General features: G+C 35.7%; 1 protein-coding gene across 1 annotated transcript in view; it reads left to right on the top strand.

The window, feature by feature from the left end:
• Positions 1 to 20,201, top strand: part of heatr1 (HEAT repeat containing 1) — a 74,616-nt gene that overhangs the window by 11,443 nt on the left and 42,972 nt on the right. Inside the window, 13 exon segments of the mRNA XM_051919163.1 lie at positions 2,052 to 2,153; positions 2,965 to 3,105; positions 3,188 to 3,399; positions 3,655 to 3,785; positions 5,396 to 5,504; positions 6,226 to 6,330; positions 6,420 to 6,537; positions 7,217 to 7,324; positions 9,572 to 9,667; positions 11,970 to 12,058; positions 12,483 to 12,694; positions 18,076 to 18,197; positions 19,703 to 19,894. Of these exon segments, the coding sequence (XP_051775123.1) occupies positions 2,052 to 2,153; positions 2,965 to 3,105; positions 3,188 to 3,399; positions 3,655 to 3,785; positions 5,396 to 5,504; positions 6,226 to 6,330; positions 6,420 to 6,537; positions 7,217 to 7,324; positions 9,572 to 9,667; positions 11,970 to 12,058; positions 12,483 to 12,694; positions 18,076 to 18,197; positions 19,703 to 19,894 (1,737 nt within the window).

The following is a 20,201-nucleotide window of genomic DNA, read 5'->3' as shown; positions in this document are numbered from 1 at the left end:
AACACTGTAGAGTACCAGTGACATCATAATCCCAAACCTGCTTGATCCAACACATTCCTTGGAGTTAAAATATTTAAATGAATGCTCCTCCCAAAAATGCATGTGGTTGGCACATTGTAAGCATTACAGCTGGATGACTTGATATGTGAATTATGCAACATCAAAATGTGAGATTTTTTTTTCATGGACATTTCTAGTATTGCTTACAGCTGTCCAGTGTTGCTCACCGATCTGTCTCTAAATGTCGGTAAGACAAAGGAGATGCTCATCAGTTTCAGGAGGACATTGGCTAAAGTGATGCCCAAAGGCGTGTACAGCCACCCTATCCCCAACACAGACAGGCAGGACACAGGGTTTAGCACACAACACACAGTTTACTTACAGAGTGTTGTCTTCCACAGCACACAAACCACAGAGCATAACACAGTCCCTTCTTGCTGCCAGTCCTTCCGCCTCCACTCCTCCTCAGGCTTTGTCCTCTTCCTCCCGACTCAGGCCATTGAGTGATGGTAACTGGCTTCTTCTATAGGGCACCCAGAAGGAGTCCAGGTGCCCAAAGAGCTTCTTCCGGCTGTACTGTCAGGTGTGGAGGGAAGTGTGGCCAAATAGGACCTTGAAAATGTTCATCTCCCTCTGGCGGTGGCCATGGGCCCCAACAGGGTTGAGCTTTTATGCTCACAAACCCGTGGCCCTGCTATAAGCCAAGGGGTCTACCCTTTGTTGGGGGGAGAAACCGTCTTGTAAATGCTCTCTTCCCCCAGTCCTTCCATGCTCAAGGTGTCCCAGCTGGGTAAGGGCTCCGGCCTATTCCCCACTGCTCATCAATGGCTCTGCTGTGAAGAGAGTCAGTAGCAACAAATTTCTTGGTCTGTATATTTCTGATGACCTCTCCTGGACAATCAGCACCAACTCTTTTGTCAAGAAGGCACAACAATGCCTTCAACTCATTCTTACCACCTTTTACAGAGGAGCTGTGAACATCCTAACAAACTGCATCACTGTGTGGTTTGGGAGCACAAAGCTGACGAGCACAAGATTCTGCAGTGAGTAGTGAGGACAGCTGAGGGGTCTCTGTCTCCTCGATCCAAAACATTTTTCAGACGCTCTGTCTGCATAAGAGCCTCTGCCATTATGAAAGACGTCTCTCACCCGTCACACATACTGTTTGACTTCCTGCCATCAGGTAGAAGATACCACAGCATTAGGACCAGCACAGCTAGGTTCTGTAACTTCTTTTCTCCAAGCTGTAAGACTTCTGAATTTCTACATGTCACCCAGTACCATATCCCTATAACACTCCCCCCAATTACAATATGTACCGTCACTCTACACTCTGCACTTGTCTATGGATATTGAGCATTGTTTGAGCGTCATAGTCCTGCATCTTTTGTTTTGTTGCATTGTATTGTTGTACTGGTTTTGGTAATGTTATGGAGTATCTTAAATGTATGTCGTCTTGCCAATGCACTGGGGACTGTAAGGAATGGAATTTCATTCAACCATAATACTATGCATGTGGATGAGTGACAGTAAAAGTTTCCTTGTCTTGCTGTTCTATCACAAACATCATCTCTGTTTTCTGCTGAAAAATTAAGAAACAATTTTTCTAAGCCTTCACTACACACTACAGTATATAGGACAAGTAACAAAAAAAAAAATTAACTGGGTGGCATATTTTTGTAAGCCTTACAGAAAAGCTTAGTTTTGGTTACTACTCCTTTGCTTAGAACAAGGAGGACATTTTTGACTAAAAGCACACCAGAGAGGTTTGTAGATGAATATTACAATCATACACTGTACATATCAAACTTTTTTAGATGAAGATGTAGAGTTCATTGTGATTCCAGGTGTGAACTCTCTTGTCTGCTTGAAATTGTTACTGTGTGTATATTTTGAGGCTGACTAGGTTTGGAAATAAATATTAGTTTCTTTTTATTATGCTATCTACCATTTTTGAATTAAAAGCAGTTTAACGCAGACAATAAAAAGTCAGATCATACTGCTGTCTTTCAAAAAAGTTTAACACTGATTTTTGTATGCAATTCTTGCAGAAACATGGTGTCCCTTTGGCAAGAGGAACCTTGATTACGCACTGTTACAAAGATTTAGGTTTCATGGATTTTATCTGCAACTTTGTAACCAAATCTATTAAGGTATATGTCTTTGTGTATTTAATGCTGTTTTTCAATTTAAGTTCTTTGTTGTGTAAGTTAAGATATTGTATATATTTTTACCTGTTTTTTTATTCTGTAATCTTCCATCCATCTTATGAACCAGTTACTTATATTCAAGGTACTTTACTATAAATAAACTTTTATGCAAAAAAAACATTAATTTCCCTATTCTATGTATCTTTCTTTTTGTTTAATTTCCTATTTATTTCAGTATAGTGCACTTAATTTGTGTATGTTGTCTAAACATTTTTGATTCACTTTCTTGATACAGTAAATTATGTTGTTCAATCTAGGGTTGCTAACTGTCTTGTGTTAAATGCTTTTTGTAAGGAAGATATTCAAATAAATAAGTGTGGTGTGAGAGCAAATAACATTCGGTTGGTTTGGGTTACACTGTCTGCATGCGCTTTATTTTCACACATATACCATATTTCTTGAAACATGTATTAACAGGAGATAATCAGGTTTGCTAGTCATATATAGCAAAAAGAGAAATGTTTGTTTGCAGGTGTTTGTTATATTTTAGAAGTATTGTTGTAATATCCAACAGTTGATGTATTTTTGAGAATATTATTTATACTATTCTCCACTTGGTCTGGCTTAATATGTTCTCAAAATAATTTTAGCCGTGCAATTTTTTAATCTTGCAGCTAACTAAATTATGTGTTTATTTACCTAAATATCTTAATTGTCACACAGCTGTTTAAGAGTGTATGGATTTGAAGTATAATTTATTCTACAAATATGACAGTGGCTTTCCAATCATATCATGTATTTGCTCTTTTCCTAGGCATATTCTGGGCATACAGGAAGCAATTCCCAGCTCAGAGTCCTTTTCTCCTTTTATGCATCCACAATTGTTCCTGCTCTTGATGCCTCTGAAAAAATAACGGACACAGTGATTGCAAAGATATTGCCATATATACAGAAGGTACAAAGCACTGTCTGGTTTTTTTTCCCCCTCCACAAGCCCCCAAGCAATGATGTTTCACTTAATAGTATTCTGTTTTCAGGGTCTGAAGTCTTCTCATGGAGATTATAAGGCTGCAACTTACATGATTATATGTCAGCTGGCAATCAAAGTCGTGATGGAGGGGGCCTTAGTAAATAATCTAGTGGTTCAAATCAGCAAGTCATTAAAAAAATCACCAGTTCTGCTAAAAGAAGGAATAGGATGTCTTATTGTTCTGCTTCAGAATCAGAAAGCAGACAGAGTGGATACAAAGTGAGTATAAAGTTTAACATTGCCTTGCTATATGGTGTAACCAGCTGTTATTGTGTAAATGTAGTGTCTCATATACAAATCTTTATAATTGCACTATTCTTTTTAGAAAGTCTTCTGTATTCTTTGTTTTTTCTGTTTTATTACTATTCGCGTGTTTTTGATGCTTATTTTTAAATAGTGAATCAACATTTTTTGTTGTTTTCAATCTGATTTGTGTCTCTGTAATTCATTGTTGCAATATATTTTTGATTTTAGATCATGTTTCTTGCTGTGCTCGGTTCCTGACTTAGACTCCACTCTTCAAAGTATTGCAGAATCCTATGATAGCACTTCTCTGCTCTCATACCTCCTTCCAAACATAATAAGATCTGTCATCTCAGGAGAAGGTATGTTTGTTACCTGTAGATTTTTGTAAAATCAGGCTTTTTTCATGAGAAGTCAGTTCTTACAATGAATAAGTCCCAATAATGAAAGGTGCAAAATTACTAATAGCATTCTTGGTAACATTTATTGCTTGCAAGACAAGAGGTAATTAAAACTCATTTTATTTAAGTTTACTGTTGCTATCTCAGATTAGTAAAATGTAAACATCTTTCTATTATATAAAAAAAAAATCTTGGGACGAGACTTTTTCAGAGAGATAATTTCAAGTCTCGCGAGACGAGACTTTGTGCCAAGAGATGAATTGAAAACCTAACAGGTCCAAGCTGGGGCAGAAATAAAAGACAAACAGTAGAAGACAAAGTAGAACGCCGTAAAGAGGTTTAAAAACATTGGCACGATACGCATGCAGGGCAGGTTAGAGATTATCAAGGTACTAAAATTCAAAAGTCGCAAAAATTGATAATAAAGATTGGATTAGTGCTAACAAACGGAAATTATTACTCAGTGAAATAACGGAACAGTGAAAAGAGATCAAGAATATGGACATAGCTGATATGACAAAAGTATGTAGGTATTGTTTGGCTTTAAAGTTTAAGTCGGAGGCTTGTAGATCATCTGATTCATGTTACCATCAGGGAAAGTAGTGTTTCTTCCCAATGAAGAGGCGTATCCGCGAGAAATGAAAGATTTGTTATTTTTTGAAAGTGAAATCTACAAACACTACAGGAAAAATATCTGAATCTACAATAATCTGTTCGCGTTCGCATCAATCAATGCTCAAAACACAGATTTACACGATTCAGGACCATACGCTATGAGAATCTATGGTCCTGCAACAATTAAAGCTACGATAATTTTAATTTCAAAGAAACCACAATTTGGTCAGGTTTATATTTATGATCACGGAGAAGTGATGCAACATAGTCGAAAGAGTTAAACGATCGGACGTATTAGAAATCCTACAGCCATTAATGGATACAAATCCATACGTCCAAAAGTATCGCACTTTACACGAAATTCATCTGAAAAACACAGACAAAGAAGTTTTCTTGGATTTCTATATAAATCCGAAAGATCACACTCGCATATACAGTATAATAAACCAACATGTGACGAATTGTCAGCGATAAGAGTTTTGAAAGACGGAGATATCAAAAACAGAGTTGATATTCGTGTTTATCCAAAAGCACAGCACGATTTGTCATAAGCGGCAGATCCGGGAAATGTCTAGCACGTAGGGCCCACACGGGGGTTGGCGCGCGAAGCGAGCAGGGGGCAGACCCCCCTAGTTTATTTAAGTAAAACATGAAAAGCAAGTCTTGGGATTTTGAAGGAAAGTATTTTTATGACCTTAGCAAAGGAATTAAGATGAACACTGAAATGCTCCAAAAAGAAAAATATGCCTTTGCAATTAATTTCATCAGAGTATTATGGGTGCTTGTTAGTTCTTTTGGATCCTTTGTCAAGGAAATTCTTTAGCTGTGATTGCTTCTAGTTGCCTCATTGCTTGCTTGCTTTCATTGTGGATTAGGTATTTAAATGAAAAGCACATGACATGCAGTAGTTTTTAAATGGCACACTACATGATGTATGCTCTGGTTTTCATTTACAGAGTCTATCCCTCAGGATGATTCTTCAGAAGATGTTAACTTTTCTGATATTTTAGACTCCATTTTACACAATCTTACACTGGAGAATGATTTGGATCATTTAATTGCCAAGTATGTATGTTTAAAGTTCATTTCAGATGCAAATGTAATATTTTTTTCTTTTTTCTTATCAAGCTTTGATAAATTAATCTGCAGGGTATATAAATGATGTGAGCTAACACACTTCCCAGGTAACTTAAAGCAGTCAATTTTTGTTTTTTTGCTTTATTTCTTTACCTTTATACATAAAACTAGCTGTGTTGCGAGATTCATTTCATTTCGTTAGGCAATGGGCCTCACTTATAGTACCGTCAACTTTTTTGGGTGTGTCAGAAGTACTATATAACTAAATAATTTTCTGTACTTGATATTTGTTTTTGTTTTGTTTTTTTTTTTTTTTAGTTTTATTTATTTATTTATTTATTTATTTTTTTTTTTTATTTTTACCAATGGCTATTATTATTGGCTGGCAGTGTGCAGTAGTGGTTAAGGCTTTGGACCTTGCACTTCAAATTTAACTGAAAGAAATATTATCTTTTACACCTGATTGCACCAATTGCTTCTACTGCCATCCTGACTTTAAAAAATGCAAATTTTTCTTTACTGTCTACAGGATTTTTAATACTAATACATTCGTAGGGTGTCTTGGGTTAATTTATTTTAAAAATACTGCTGTCTTCACAGAATCCAGTTTAGTTCCTGAAGTACTGTATAATTAATGTTTGTATTTTAAACACTATTTTTAATACATAAATAAATATTTTATTAGCGTATTCATTTCATTCTTTCTTAGGGTGTTTCTCCAGGAATACATATCATTTGGCTTAAAAAGTGGAAACAGAAGTATCACTCAACTTAATGAGAAGATTCAACCATTTGTCCGACTGGTTGAGACAAAGTAAGGTTAAAAGTTTAATTATTTTACAAAAAAATTGTGGATATTTTTTGTTGTCGTTATCCTCATATTTTTTGTTTCATATTGCTTAGGTATTCCAAAGCTCTTGACAGTGTTCTAGAGGGATATTTAAAGGATATTGATGGAAAAAAGGAACAGGAACTATTTCATAATTTTATTTCACTATCCATGAGTACTGGAAAATACAAGGTACATTTAAACAAGCAAAAAAAAATCCTCTGTGAATCTTTGGTTCATGCTGGTGTGACGTTGTAGTGGCCTTGTAAATGTATCTGCATTGTACCAAGAAATATACATTATAAGAGAAAGAACATTTCACCACTTATGCAGCAGATTTGTACCATTTTTTCTGTTTTTGCTGATCATTAAAGTAACAGGGATTGCCAATAAGTTACAGAAATGATGATTAGACTTCACATCTACATTTTGAGCCGTGAGCCACACTGCAGCAGTTGAAATACCTTGTTGTGTGCATAATTTTGACATTACCCAGATGAAAAGCAGAAGTATAGGCAAAATCACATTCACGATATTGTGAGCTTTACATTGTGAAATATTTATTTTATTTATTTACATTTTCCTTCTGTCCACATCACGTATTTTCAGGTTCATTGCAAACAGATGTGTGCAGCATATAAAACTCCATTAAAATTGGGATTAGAGTGCCATGCTGAAATCGCTGTCCCCAAGGCTAAATCTAAATTTTCTGGTAATGGGTGTAGCACTTGAAAGAAATGTACACCACACTAAATGGACATTTTCAAAGACAGTGTGATTTATTACATTACAGAAGGTTTCTTTTTTGATTGATGAAATGATTCTATGCAGTGATGTGCTATAAGCTAACCTTATTTCTCCTGAATTGTAGATTTTGACAGATTCCAACACTTCATTGCTTCTCAGTTTAAATCATCCACAGTCTACAGTTAGAAATCTCGCCACCAGACAGCTCAAGGAAATAATTGCATCTTCAAAGGTACCATAAAAGAGCTAAAATAACTTTCATTTTATATTTGTGAATGAATGGGCTTACTTTATTCTTGCATATTTTCCAAATTCAGTCATCTTTTTGACAAAAGGTAATTTCTTGCTCATTGTTTTCTAGCATAATTACACACCTGCTGCTGTCATTCTAACCTTTAAGATATTTTTTGCTTTTTTACAGTATTTGGTGCATTGGCGATCCTAAAATTGTCCCTAGTGGGTGCTTGGTGTGTGGGTGCCCTGTGGTAGGCTGGCACTCTGCCCGGGGTTTGTTCCTGCCTTTCACCCTGTGTTGGCTGGGATTGGCTCCAGCTGACCCCTGTGACCCTGTGTTAGGATATAGTGGGTTGGAAAATGACTGACTGACTGACTGTTACAATTTACAGATACATTTTGTTAGTTTTCTGCATTTGCAGTTAGTATGATCAGTTTTCTCTGTTTGTATATTATTGGATACCTTTATTTTGTCATTATTAGAAGTCAAATTAGAGCTGTAATTCAAATACATTGAAAGGTTATACGCTTGACTCATTGATCTCAGCTTTGTTGACAAAAATAAGACCTGTAGCGGGATATATTATTTTATTATTAAAATTTAAAATGAGCGAACCAGATACCCCTGATATTCAACAGATTTTCTTTCAGACTAATTTCTTTATTTAATATTAGCAGAGATTACAGTATTTATAACTTGGTAAATTCTGACAATAAGACAAGCTATCTAAAATGAACTTTATTTTATATTAGAAAGATGCTGTCCTCTGCCCCCCCCCCCCCCCCCCCCCCCCAGATTTAATGCACATTTTATTTCCCATATTTTGATTATTTTGCCTTAACTATAATAAAAGGTGTAAACATATATATTAGTTTTAAAAAAGTATTTAGGAATAAATAGGAGTAAGAAAAGTTAAGGAATATATATATATATCAATCTATATATATATATAAGTCAATGTATGTATGTGTATGTGTGTGTGTATGTATGTATGTTCCAGCATCACTTCCGAGCGGCTGGAGCGATTTTCATGAAACTTGGTACACACGTTCCCCATTGGTCGACTAAAAACACTGTAGGGTGAAATCAGCCCTAACCCACCCCCTTCTAGGTAGAGTGGAGGGTGATCTTGCGGTCATTTATGCATGTTATCATCCAGTTGACACTCGGAATGACCACCAGTGGACAAATTGGAGGTGACTGCCAGCATTCTTCATGTTTGAGCACCACTGCGCCCCTGTTGCTTTTGAAAATAAATAGAGTTGGGTGGTTCTGAGCATCATCTGGATGATAACATACATACAAGGCTGCAAGACAAACACATTAGTGAGTCTTCATTGTTTGTTAATTTATTTTTAAAGTTGTGGTTTTTTTTAATTATATTTTTCTCAAACAAAAAAAAAAAACACTTTATTTTCGTCCTGGGCAACGCCAGGTATTTCAGCTAGTTACAATTAAAAAAAAAAAAAAAAATAGGAACAAACCATGTTCACAGTATAACATTGGCTTTCATCAGGCTCTAGCTATCAGTAGCCATGTCCACGTGTTCAACTGGAAAAATACAATATAGTGATGAGGACACATGGACTTCTTTAAGTAATGTTAGTCTCGCAAAAATAAAATAAAAAATACTTAATCCATAGTATTTTTAGAAAAATGTAATGCATTTGCAGTTTCTTTATATAGGAACGTTTTTTGTTTCAAAGTGGGCTGTGAGAATTTCAGCTAGTAAAAGATATTAATCCATTTTGATCACAGGATATTTTCATGATTTTTTTTCTTTTCATTTCCATAAAATAATGGCAGAAAATTCTGACTTGGCAAAAAGAAATCAAGATAAAAAAAATATTGGTTTAAATGACATGCAGTTGTTTTCCAATTAAGAAACTCGGGTGGTGAGGATCGGCAACTAATACATTACTACAGAATCGGGGTGTCCTGATCCAAATTAAATTTAATACATTTGGCTGTTGTAAAATGTTTTATTTTACAGTTATTAAAAAGTATAATGTATCTTTAGCTGTTTATTTTAGAATATTTTAAAATTATATAATAATAATAATAATTCATTACATTTATGTAGCGCTTCCTTAATATGTACATCATGAGACATATAGTTGCATTTAAGAATGAGTCGACACTGATGTACTAAGGTATTCTTATTAATGCCACAGCTCTTATTAAAGCTGTTTTTAATCCTTGGTTTCACATTAAAATAGCAATTGTTTTCTCTACCTTTTACAGGAGGGTTTTGACCAGTCTTTCTTAAAGGAAGCAGTGTTGAGTCGTCTTGAAGATGAGAATCCTGAAGTTGTCATGACTGCCTTGAATGCTCTAGAGGTTTGTATTAATGTATAAACTTTCACATGTATTTCATAGCAGAGGCAAAATTTAAAACAAACAAAAATCTCATAACCTTTTTGTTTTGCACTCCGTAGTTAAGTAACATTTAAATAGCATTTTGTTTCACCTACAGTTAATTGTAGTTAGCCTACTCATCATGCAAGCTTTCAATGTGAGTTTAAGATGAAATTATTTGCTATGGCTTCCACTCTTGCCTTTTTTTCACAGGAAAAGAAGGTACATGTATTTCCAAATTTACAGTAACTTTTCCCTTGTAGTGTATTCATGTTTGTTGTCCGTTGTTTGTTGTTGCTTTTAGAAGTGTAGGCCTTTCATTTAGAGAAATTGCAAAAATAATTGAATTGTCAGTGAGTACAGTGGTGCCCTACACAACCCAAAGGTAATTGGAATTGTTTTTTATTTTAATTAGAAGCAGATGACATTCAATGTAGTCAAGTCAAATTTTACAAATCAAAGCAAAATGTGTTATTGTGTATGGGGATGCTTTGAAATAGGAAGAGAAGCTTGGGAAGGAATATTCATCTTAACACTGTTAATTCTCCCAGCTAATTAAGATAGAGGGTAGACCATCTATTCATGTCTTGTTTAATTTTTTCCATGTAGACAGCAAACTTTTGTTGAAAAAGTGATTTATATTTTCATATTTAGTGCTGGGAGGTATACCGGTTCATACCAAAAACCGTTTTTTATTTTTGTTATGATAAGGATTTTTCTTATACCGCAACACCGGTTTATATAGCCTAAACAATGTTTTGAATGTTTCGGACCGGAAAACTGTTTAAGGGGAGACCTTTTTCACTGCCACACCACTAAACACACATGCAACAGAGTACATACTGTATGTTAGTGGAGGTATTGAGCAGTGAAAATGGACAGAGAACATTCAGAAACTGAAGCTGTAGCAGACGATAAAGTTGAACATGATGACACAAAAGAACTTTTGCTGAATAAAGGAGCCGTTTTCTGTTGTCTGGAGATACTTTGGTTTTAAAAGGTCAGATGTGGACCAAACAACTATTTACTGCAAATGCTGTCGAGCTAAAGTTGTCGCTGGGGGCGGCAACACAAGCAATTTGCTGCACCACCTTAGCCACAAACATGCTTTGGAGTACCATGAATGTATGGAACTAAGATTGGCACCCTCAGGTAAAACTGAAAAAGCTAGAGGACACTGGAGTCAGATGTCACTTGTAGACCCGTATGCTAGAGGTTCTGCCTACGACAAAAAAGCAAGTGGTGGATCGAGATAACCAATGCCATTACAATCCATATAGCTAACGTGCCAGTGGACAGAGATTGTTAACATTAACAGAAAGTGTAGTTGGTTTACTAAAAATATTTACTATTTATTCCTTTTCTAAGACATGTTCGGTGCAATAAAACTTTTGACAAGCACCTCTGGATATTTTACTAAGTCTAAATGCCTCTTTGGATGGTTGAAAATATGTTGTCAAAATTATAGTTTAGGTTGTTTGCAAAATTTGTTCAGTTAAAAGGTTCTGTATTTTGACTGCAACTGTCATGCAATGTGATTTCTTCTCTTCATTAGTGCCACCCCCTTGAAGACTATCACTTTATGGGACCATGCAAACCTGTATTAATACTTGTGCGCACATTAAAGTGTTTTTTTGTACAATGTACAATTCTCATGACAGTGGAATAGGTTATTCTTTGCCAGTCTACTGCAGTAATTGCAGTGGAAAATGTGGTTAACATCCACTCATGCATGGAGTTGAATATCGTGAAACCGGTATAATTTTGAAAAATACTGTGATATAGAATTTTGGTCATACCACCCAGCACTAGTGATATTTACCCCTAGATATTTAAACTGAACTGCTAAGATAAATGGGAAGGTATCTAGTCCGATATTGTGTGCTAGAGAATTCTCTAGAGAAAGCACAATTTTATTCAAATTGATTTTAAGTTCAGCTATCTTTTGAAAACTTGGAACTGGAAGAAATTCTGATAGGAAGAGATCTGGCAGACCTAAAGTCACAAGCCAATCAGAAGACAAGTTTCTTACGGTCACCAGCTTGTGTGATCGATGCCTCACAGCACGGTAGCTTCAAGAATAGCTTAACAGTCAAAAAAAAGCAAGTCTCATTTTGTACTGTGAAGAGGAGACCTTGTGCTACAGGTTTGACAGTGCGAGTGGCAGGAAGAAAGCCAATCCTTGAAGGACAAACAGGGCCTTGAAATACCAGCTATGGACTACTGCAGACTGGACAAATTCTGTTTTCAGTTTCATTTCTTTTTCTTTTTTTCTCTGTTACAGATGTATGTTGAACATCTTGGTCCCCAGACAACAGTATCCAGTCTTCTGTCTCTATTCGGTCGAGTGGATCTTGCAAGAAAAGGACAGTGGTATGTAAAATGGGAGAAAAGGTAGCATTAAAGAAGACTTTTGTATTAATTACTGCGTATGTTTCCATGTCAGTCTTTCTACCTTTTTTGGAGATAATGTTCTGTGAACTGTGTCAGCTTCATCACTTGCAGATTTTAGGACAGTCTCATTAACTTCAGTCAGTCTGAAAAAAATCCATGACAGATCTGGTGATATAACATATCATTCGAATACCAGATTTATCAAGTTCACGATCATTTTTATTAAGTTATAAGATGTTGGTTTCAATTTTGGACTAGTTCCCTATGATTATAATTAAAAATCTCCGGGGAAGGGGTTGCTTCTTTTTTTTAATTGCCAAATGTCTAAGGCATTCTAATTAAATGTGAAAAAATTAAAAACTACTTTTGTTATTGAATTATTTTGTGATTTTCATTTTAACAGGTTGCCAGTTTTCAAGGAAGCTGTCAGAATCTTAGACAGTGATGAAATTTTAAAGGAAAATGAAGATTCAAGAAATCAAGCTGCAGTGGAGCTCCTGCCTTACCTAATCATCACAAGTCCATATATGGAATCAGCTGAGCAACAGTTTTCTTCATACCTTAGCAAGACAACGTTATTAGGACAGCACCCCCTTGTAAAAGGCTGGTCAAAAGGTAAAACATTTCAAATACATTTTTGAATCCCCTGTCTGAAAACTTGTGCTTAACTTTCAAATGTCTTATTAATCTTCTCATAAATACTCCATGAACCCACCAACAATACCCCCCCTTGTTGGCTTTAGTCGTAAATGTGTTAATTTTAATTTCCACTGGTGTCCACAAGTATGGAATTCAGCATTTAATCGAAAGAAGGATCACCTTTATCAATGCCTTTAAGAGTTTTGAAGACATAGATTAGGTCCTCATGTAGTTTCTTCTCAAGTCTAAGGAAGTTTGAGGTCAGAGCAGGACATGCCCTATATCCCTAAATTGTTCTTGGTTGCTCTTGTCTTAAGAGTGCTGAGGACTGTCCTGATCATTTTGAAATATTGTTAACTCCTCTGTATCCACTGTCCACACAGTTTTAGTCAATCAGACATTCTACAACCCGCTATATATCCTAACTTAGTGTCATGTGTGAATTTAATGTTTATTACTGTATATACTCGCATACAGGTCGGGTCTTGAAACCTGAAAAATCAATCATAAAATCAGACCCGACTTATATGCTTGTTCAAAAATATGACATTTTTTTTTTATACAACTCCTTGCTTCCTCCAATCTCACATCAGTTTCTCAGACACATAGAATGTTGTTGCAGCAGCAGAGTAGCCAATTTCTTTCGCCACTTCAACGACTTTTAATTTAAGACCAGCTTCATATTTTCTTCTGATCAAACGCTTCATCATAGGTAAGGGATGCTCTTACGATAAAGGTGTATGATGGTGTGAGATACAAAAAACACAAAACAGTGCAAACATCACTTCGGAATAGTTTGGGTATTACCGTGTGGTCATGTAGGCACAATAAAGAGAAGAAAAAGGCTGCATGCTCCCTGGTTACTCTCTCAGGTTGGCGTTAGCATATCATAATCTCTTGGACCAAGAGCATGAGTTTTCCGCATTTGACTTACATGACCAACATTATAAAATACTGGAAATTATACGGTAAAATCAAGCCCCGACTTATCTACGGGAGAACTTAAGATAGATAGATAGATACTTTATTAATCCCAAGAGGAAATTCACATACTCCAGCAGCAGCATACCGACAAAGAACAATACCAAATTAAAGAGTGACAACAATGCAGGTATACAGACAGACAGAGTCGCATAGTGTGGGGGAGGAACGGTCTCCTCGGTCTGTCAGTGGAGCAGGACATTGATAGCAGTCTGTCGCTGAAGCTGCTCCTCTGTCTAGAGATGATACTGTTCAGTGGGTGCAGTGGATTCTCCATTATTGACAGGAGTCTGCTCAGTGCCCGTCGCTCTGCCACGGATGTCAAACTGTCCAGCTCCATGCCTACAATAGAGCCTGCCTTCCACACCAGTTTGTCCAGGCGTGAGGCATCTCTCCTCTTTATGCTGCTTCCCCAGCACACCACTGCGTAGAAGAGGGCGCTCGCCACAACTGTCTGTTAGAACATCTGCAGCATCTTATTACAGATGTTGAAAGACGCCAACTTAAATGCGAGTATATACAGCAATTATACCAGAATCAATGTAATTCACAAGTTAGTAAAGGTATCAGTTCAAGGACAGAACACTGAGGGACTCCACTGATAATCTCACCCTGTATGGAGCACTCTCCTCTCAACTGAACTTTTTGTCTGTCTCTTGGCAATTGACCACCTGGAAAGTCTTCTAATTTCAAAATGATGTTGTTGTAGACTATTATTAACGGCCTATTGAAAGTCTAAATTTTGTTATATACTTCACTGTTGTCTAGTTCTCCAGTTATCCGTTCAACAAAGTCTAACAAAATGGTTTTGCAGTATCTTCATCTCATAGACCCATAATAGCTGTTAATTGACCGTTATTTTCACATAAAAGACCTCTGATTTATTTTTTGTTAATAGGTTCCATAATTCTGTATGTTAGCTTTACTTCTACTCAGTCTGCAATTAGTAGGATTCATTTAGTCTAATATCTCACATTTGCAATCTTCCAGGTGTCAGCTCTGACAAAACTGTTGGAAATCCTTAATAAAGGTTTATAAAAGTCCTCCTTTCAACACATCTCAAAATATCCCATCAGGCCTGGGGGATTTTATTAGCCTTAGTAGTGAGGAGTGAACTCTGCAGAGTTTGCCTTGTCGTGAGTTCGGCAAAATCACAGAAAAGTTCAGGAACTTCACCAATCTCCACAAAATGCTTTGAAGTCAATGGGGAAGAAGAAACTGAACTATTTTTTTGAGTGTATTACAATGGTTCAGTGTTCTTTTAGCTCTTTTAAGTGCCCCAGAGGGCTAGGGAAACTTCTGCCAACTCTGCTGGACAAATTATTGTGGAGAAAACTACGATCTGAGCTGTGAGGCAGCAGTTGCACAACAAAAGATACAGAAGGAACTTTAACCACAATCAAAGTACAACACATGGCCACAAACTAACAATAAATAAATAAAAAAAAAATATATATATATATATATACAGTGGAACCTTGGATTGTGAGTAACTTGGTTTGTGAGTGTTTTGCAAGACGAGCTAAAATTTGTAATAAATTTTGACATGAAAAAACGAGCGAGGTCTTGCAATATGAGTAGTACGTATACACTTTGTCTGCCGAGCGTCACGTGACCACAACTGAGCTGATGGTTCCTTTCTCTCTCACTGCAGGATTGTGGGTAATCGTCTCCCATTCTCTGGCTCAGTCGGTGTGCCTCACTCGTATAGTCAACATCCATATGAGCGTATATTGTTTACTATAGCATTGTGACCAAGTGTGTGTGTGTGTGTTGTAACGTGTGAGTCTCTGTCTTGCACCCCAAAACACAAAGCTGAGTCTCAGTACTTTAGCAACACCAGCTTTATTCAGCTTGAAACAGGAACAGCGCGGTTATTTATTGTAGCGGGATCTGCCGCTCTCCTATACACAGACACAGCAGTCAGGCAAGGTTGGGGCCAGGATGGTGGCCAAGTAATACTGTGCCCTGCATTCATAATTTTCCTTGTGTCACCCATTAACGGCAGGCACTTATAGCATGTTTATAATCTTTTTGGATTCGCTTTTACGGCAAACTGCTACTGGGCTGGGAGCTTGCGGTTGCTTCGGGACGCTCTTCCGCGTGTCGTCCCGTTGGGTGGAATCCCAAAAGAGTTTATAAACTCACTCACACCAGCCATGATTCTTTTCAAAGGTAAAGTGCAGGTTAATTTGTTTTATGTATTTTTACTTTATATGTTGTATTAATCATTTTTATATGAATAGTTTTGGGTTGTGGAACGAATCATCTGAGTTTCCATTATTTCTTATGGGGAAATTCGCTTTGATATACGAGTGCTTTGGATTACAAGCACGTTTCTGGAACACATTATGCTCGCAATCCAAGGTTCCACTGTGTGTGTGTGTGTGTGTGTGTGTATATATATATATATATATATATATATATATAATATATATATTCCCATCTCAAGGCACACATTAGCCGTACCACAAAGAGGCAGTATGGAGCTGGCTTGTTCCTTTGTTTGAAGTCCATGATAGAAGCTCCTTGTAAAAAGTAATAAATCTTTTGTTGTCATTTCACTTGCTGTCATTCTGACTTACAGAGGGGGAGGGCTCCTTTAAGGCTTGTTTTGATTTGCTGTTCGTGACAGGCTAATTATTAATGCATAGTTAGCCACGCGGTACTGCAGTAGAGAGTCAAAGCAGAGAGATCAGTGTTTTGTGGCCCTGTCAGTACATTGAGTATTCTCATTATATTCAGCTAGTGTACCCCACAAATGAAAATACTGCTAGTTTATTGTTTTTTAATGTGTGTGAGTACAAATCTGTCCAAATCAGGTTGTAACATCATGCATGCACTAAGCAGATCGGGCAGCAGTACACACACATGGCAGCTACAACTCTCTGACATTTTGCTGGCCTTACAAAGCATCAGGAAGCACTGGGGAAAAAATGTTTGTCTAAGCCTACAACAAGGTGAATTTCAAGGAAACCAGTCAGTGAACAAACTCGCCTGCAAACACAGGATATTCGCTCTGAAAAACACTTTTGGCGAATTTCACAGATCAACACTAGTCCTAAGTGCATTGAGGGTCTGAAGCATAACTCTTTGCTTCTAAAGTCTGTATGACCATCAGCATCAAGTGACTCCGTGAGAACCCTAACTACAAAGAGGACTATTTTCATTTATGTTAGGTAGAATGCCCAGAGGGGACTGGGCGGTCTCGTGGCCTGGAACCCCTGCAGATTTTATTTTTTTCTCCGTCCATCTGGAGTTTTTTTTTGTTTCTTCTGTCCACCCTGGCCATCGGACCTTACTCCTTTTCTATGTTAACTAATGTTATCTTATTTTAATTTTGTATTTGTCTTTTATTTTTCTTTTCTTCATTATGTAAAGCACTTTGAGCTACTTTTTGTATGAAAATGTGCTATATAAATAAATGTTGTTGTTGCTGTTGTAAACTTTGTAACTGGGAGCTTGTTTTTAGTTTTATTCTCTGAAGCATTCAGTTTGTTTTATTCTTTTACAAATACCTGAGCAATTTATTTTGTCTTTATTTGCTATTTGTTTCTCTTTATCAGTGATTTCTTCTTCTGCATCTGTGAAGCTTCTTAAAATTATTTCTTACTCTTATTTTGTCTTAGAGAAGTACTTCAATATTGTTTCTATTTATTTTGGATTTGGCTTTTTTGCTCTTTCTCAACTTTTTTTTTCGTTTTGGTCCTTTGGTGTCTCTAAGCTGTCACTTTTATATATTTCTTTACTTAAAACACTTAATTTTAAAATTGTATGCTAAAATTTGATAATGAAAAAATATACGTGTATGCTTAATGAGTTCTGTAAAAGACAAAAAGTGAACTGACTTGAAGCTTGGTTAGGCACAGGGGCTGACATGCAAATAGTGCCAACTTAGACTTTTTCTTGAAATTTAGTTTGACTGCTTTGTTACTTGGAATATGAAACTGCATTGCTAAATTTCTCAAATTTCATTTTCCTGTTAAACAAAATGAATTTATTAATTTTAGGTTGCATCATCATCATCAAGATAGCCATTCTCAATTTTCTTTGCTTGTTCTAGGCTAATCCATACACCTTTTGTTCCATACTACTATCACATTATCATACTTTATGAACAAGTTTTTGAATGATAGAATAGGTAAAATGGAATCTTGCTAGTTGATGGATCACTAGAGTACACGGCTGCTTGATAATTGACAAAAAATTCTTTATATTTTAAGATTTATATTTCACATTTTTTTTTATTGTATCAAGCAAGACTTTTACATTAACATAACATTTCAAGATGTTATTAAATTATTCTCTTCTGACTTAAGTTTACTGTTCATAATCACAATGGGAGAAATTAACATCAGTTTATAATCTTTTTCTAGCCCTTGAGGATATCATTTCAAAGTATAATTCACTTTCTGTTGTGGGTGCAGCCAGTATTACAATGATTACAACATTGACAAAAAATTTGTCTTTGATGAAGGAATCTTCCAAATTAAAAATGGTGAGTCTAGAAAATTCAATTTGAGGTATTTGTTATCTAATATAACTGTGGGGGCTAGGGATATGTATTTTGTTGTAAATGTAAAGGAAATTGATCAATGTTACTGCAAATATTACTGCACCATCCATTAGTAATATGAATAGTTGAAATAATTGTATAGTAGTTGAATAGTTGATACAATAAGTGCAGTTTCAAAGGTTTTATATTTAGTTCACTTCCATCCTAAATTCTTTTCAGGGAAATTCCAGTGCCCAAGTACTAAAAATATGGTGGATTTAAGTTGACGTGTGAATTTCAAAAGCAAAAAACATGCACAACAGACATTAATGATAATTAAACTTAAATGTACCCCTTTTTGGGCCTGCTGCCTACTCACATTACACTGTTATCATTACAGTGTACTAATTGAGAGGTAAAAGAGAGTTCCAGAAACAATGGAAAGAATCTTCTGTTTCAGTGCTGCTGAGAAGACATGCATGTTTAGATACAAATGGACTGCGTTTTTTGTTTACATTGACAGTTGAACTTACTTGTTCATCAACAAATTTCCAAAATTGTAAAATTTCTAGCAAACTAATTTAAAAGTAATTGAAGAACATTTCAATAATTCTACCACTATAGGACATATTCACTACACACCATGATCCATGCCCAAATTGTATTACACCCTCATGGTTTGAGCCATCTTCATGAAGATGAAATTTGTAGTTAGCTTCTTAGTATTGCTGTGTCATAGTTTATTAGCGCAGGAAGGAGGCTGCAAAATATATAATGACATTCAGAAGGTACAAACTTGAAGAAATTCACTTGAAACTTTAAATACCTTAAGTGACTGATTACTTGTATATGTAAGTTATTTTTATTATTTTTTATAGCACCTTTCCCATGCTCAAATTATATTTAAACAGCAATTTATAATTAGACCTTGAAACTGAAGAAAAATATTATTTTATCAAAATGTAGTTACATTAATGATCAAGTATCATTCCCCCATCCACTTCCTAGCTTGCTTTTTTGGGTAGGCTGTTATTTCTATTTGTTTATAAGGTTAACACATTTTACTAATAATAAAGTCCTGTGCAATTTTTGAAAGACTATAAATTGTATTACACATTTTTAAACTGTTACTTTGCATAATGTAATGCTGTAATTTGTCACTATTGTGGAGCATGTAGTTTTTGATGACTCTGTTTAAGTATTGTAGGATATGATGTGATGAGCAATATTTTTCTGCTCATTTGTCATTCTTTTTATATAACTTTTAATTTGCCAACTTTAGGGTTGCTGCTGCTGGCTATCTTCATTTTTATTGCCTATACACAGTGTTATATGGTGTAATTCACCACTAAGAAAAATCTTTTATCCAGAAATTCAGTAAAGGTTGCATTGAAATTGGCACGAGTAATAATACTGTATTTGTATTCCATTCAATCAAAAACATTTAGACTTCTCAGCTGTTTCTCTTTGCCAGTAAGGTAACTTTGTATTTATGTCTTTTATTTTAGCTTGATGATCTTATCCAACTTTCAGAGAAGGAGTCTGGATTACAGGGAAGAGCTGCATTTTTTGTTTTCATGTACATTATAGTTCAAGGCATTCAATCTTTAAATGGAGGTGATCATTTGGAAAGAGCATCAAAAGTGTTTGGTCTGATTGAATTACATCTTAGGAAGCTTTTTGCTTCAGAAGACTTTTTGGTAAGTTTGGGAAATGTGTTAAGAAAGCAAAGTGGATCATGATATTAATTCTTGTGTAAGGTTTTTGTTTTTCATTTCACATGTAGCCGTTACTAACGTACAGAGAATAACCCATCTATCCATAAGCCATTTTTATTCCTATTAAATGTGTTTCCTAATTCAGCTTTTGATAACCTCTCTGTGTTTTGTACTTGGTGAGTGACAAATTTTATTTTCTTGTTCTTTGACAATGGCTAGTGTGATACTACAGTAACACAACAGATGCATCTGTACATCAACTACCTTTACATTTAATGTAGTATAGAAT

The sequence above is a fragment of the Erpetoichthys calabaricus genome, chromosome 15, assembly GCF_900747795.2.
Source record: "Erpetoichthys calabaricus chromosome 15, fErpCal1.3, whole genome shotgun sequence".
Classification (NCBI taxonomy): Eukaryota; Metazoa; Chordata; class Cladistia; order Polypteriformes; family Polypteridae; genus Erpetoichthys; species Erpetoichthys calabaricus.
This window is presented reverse-complemented; position numbering and strand designations above follow the sequence as displayed.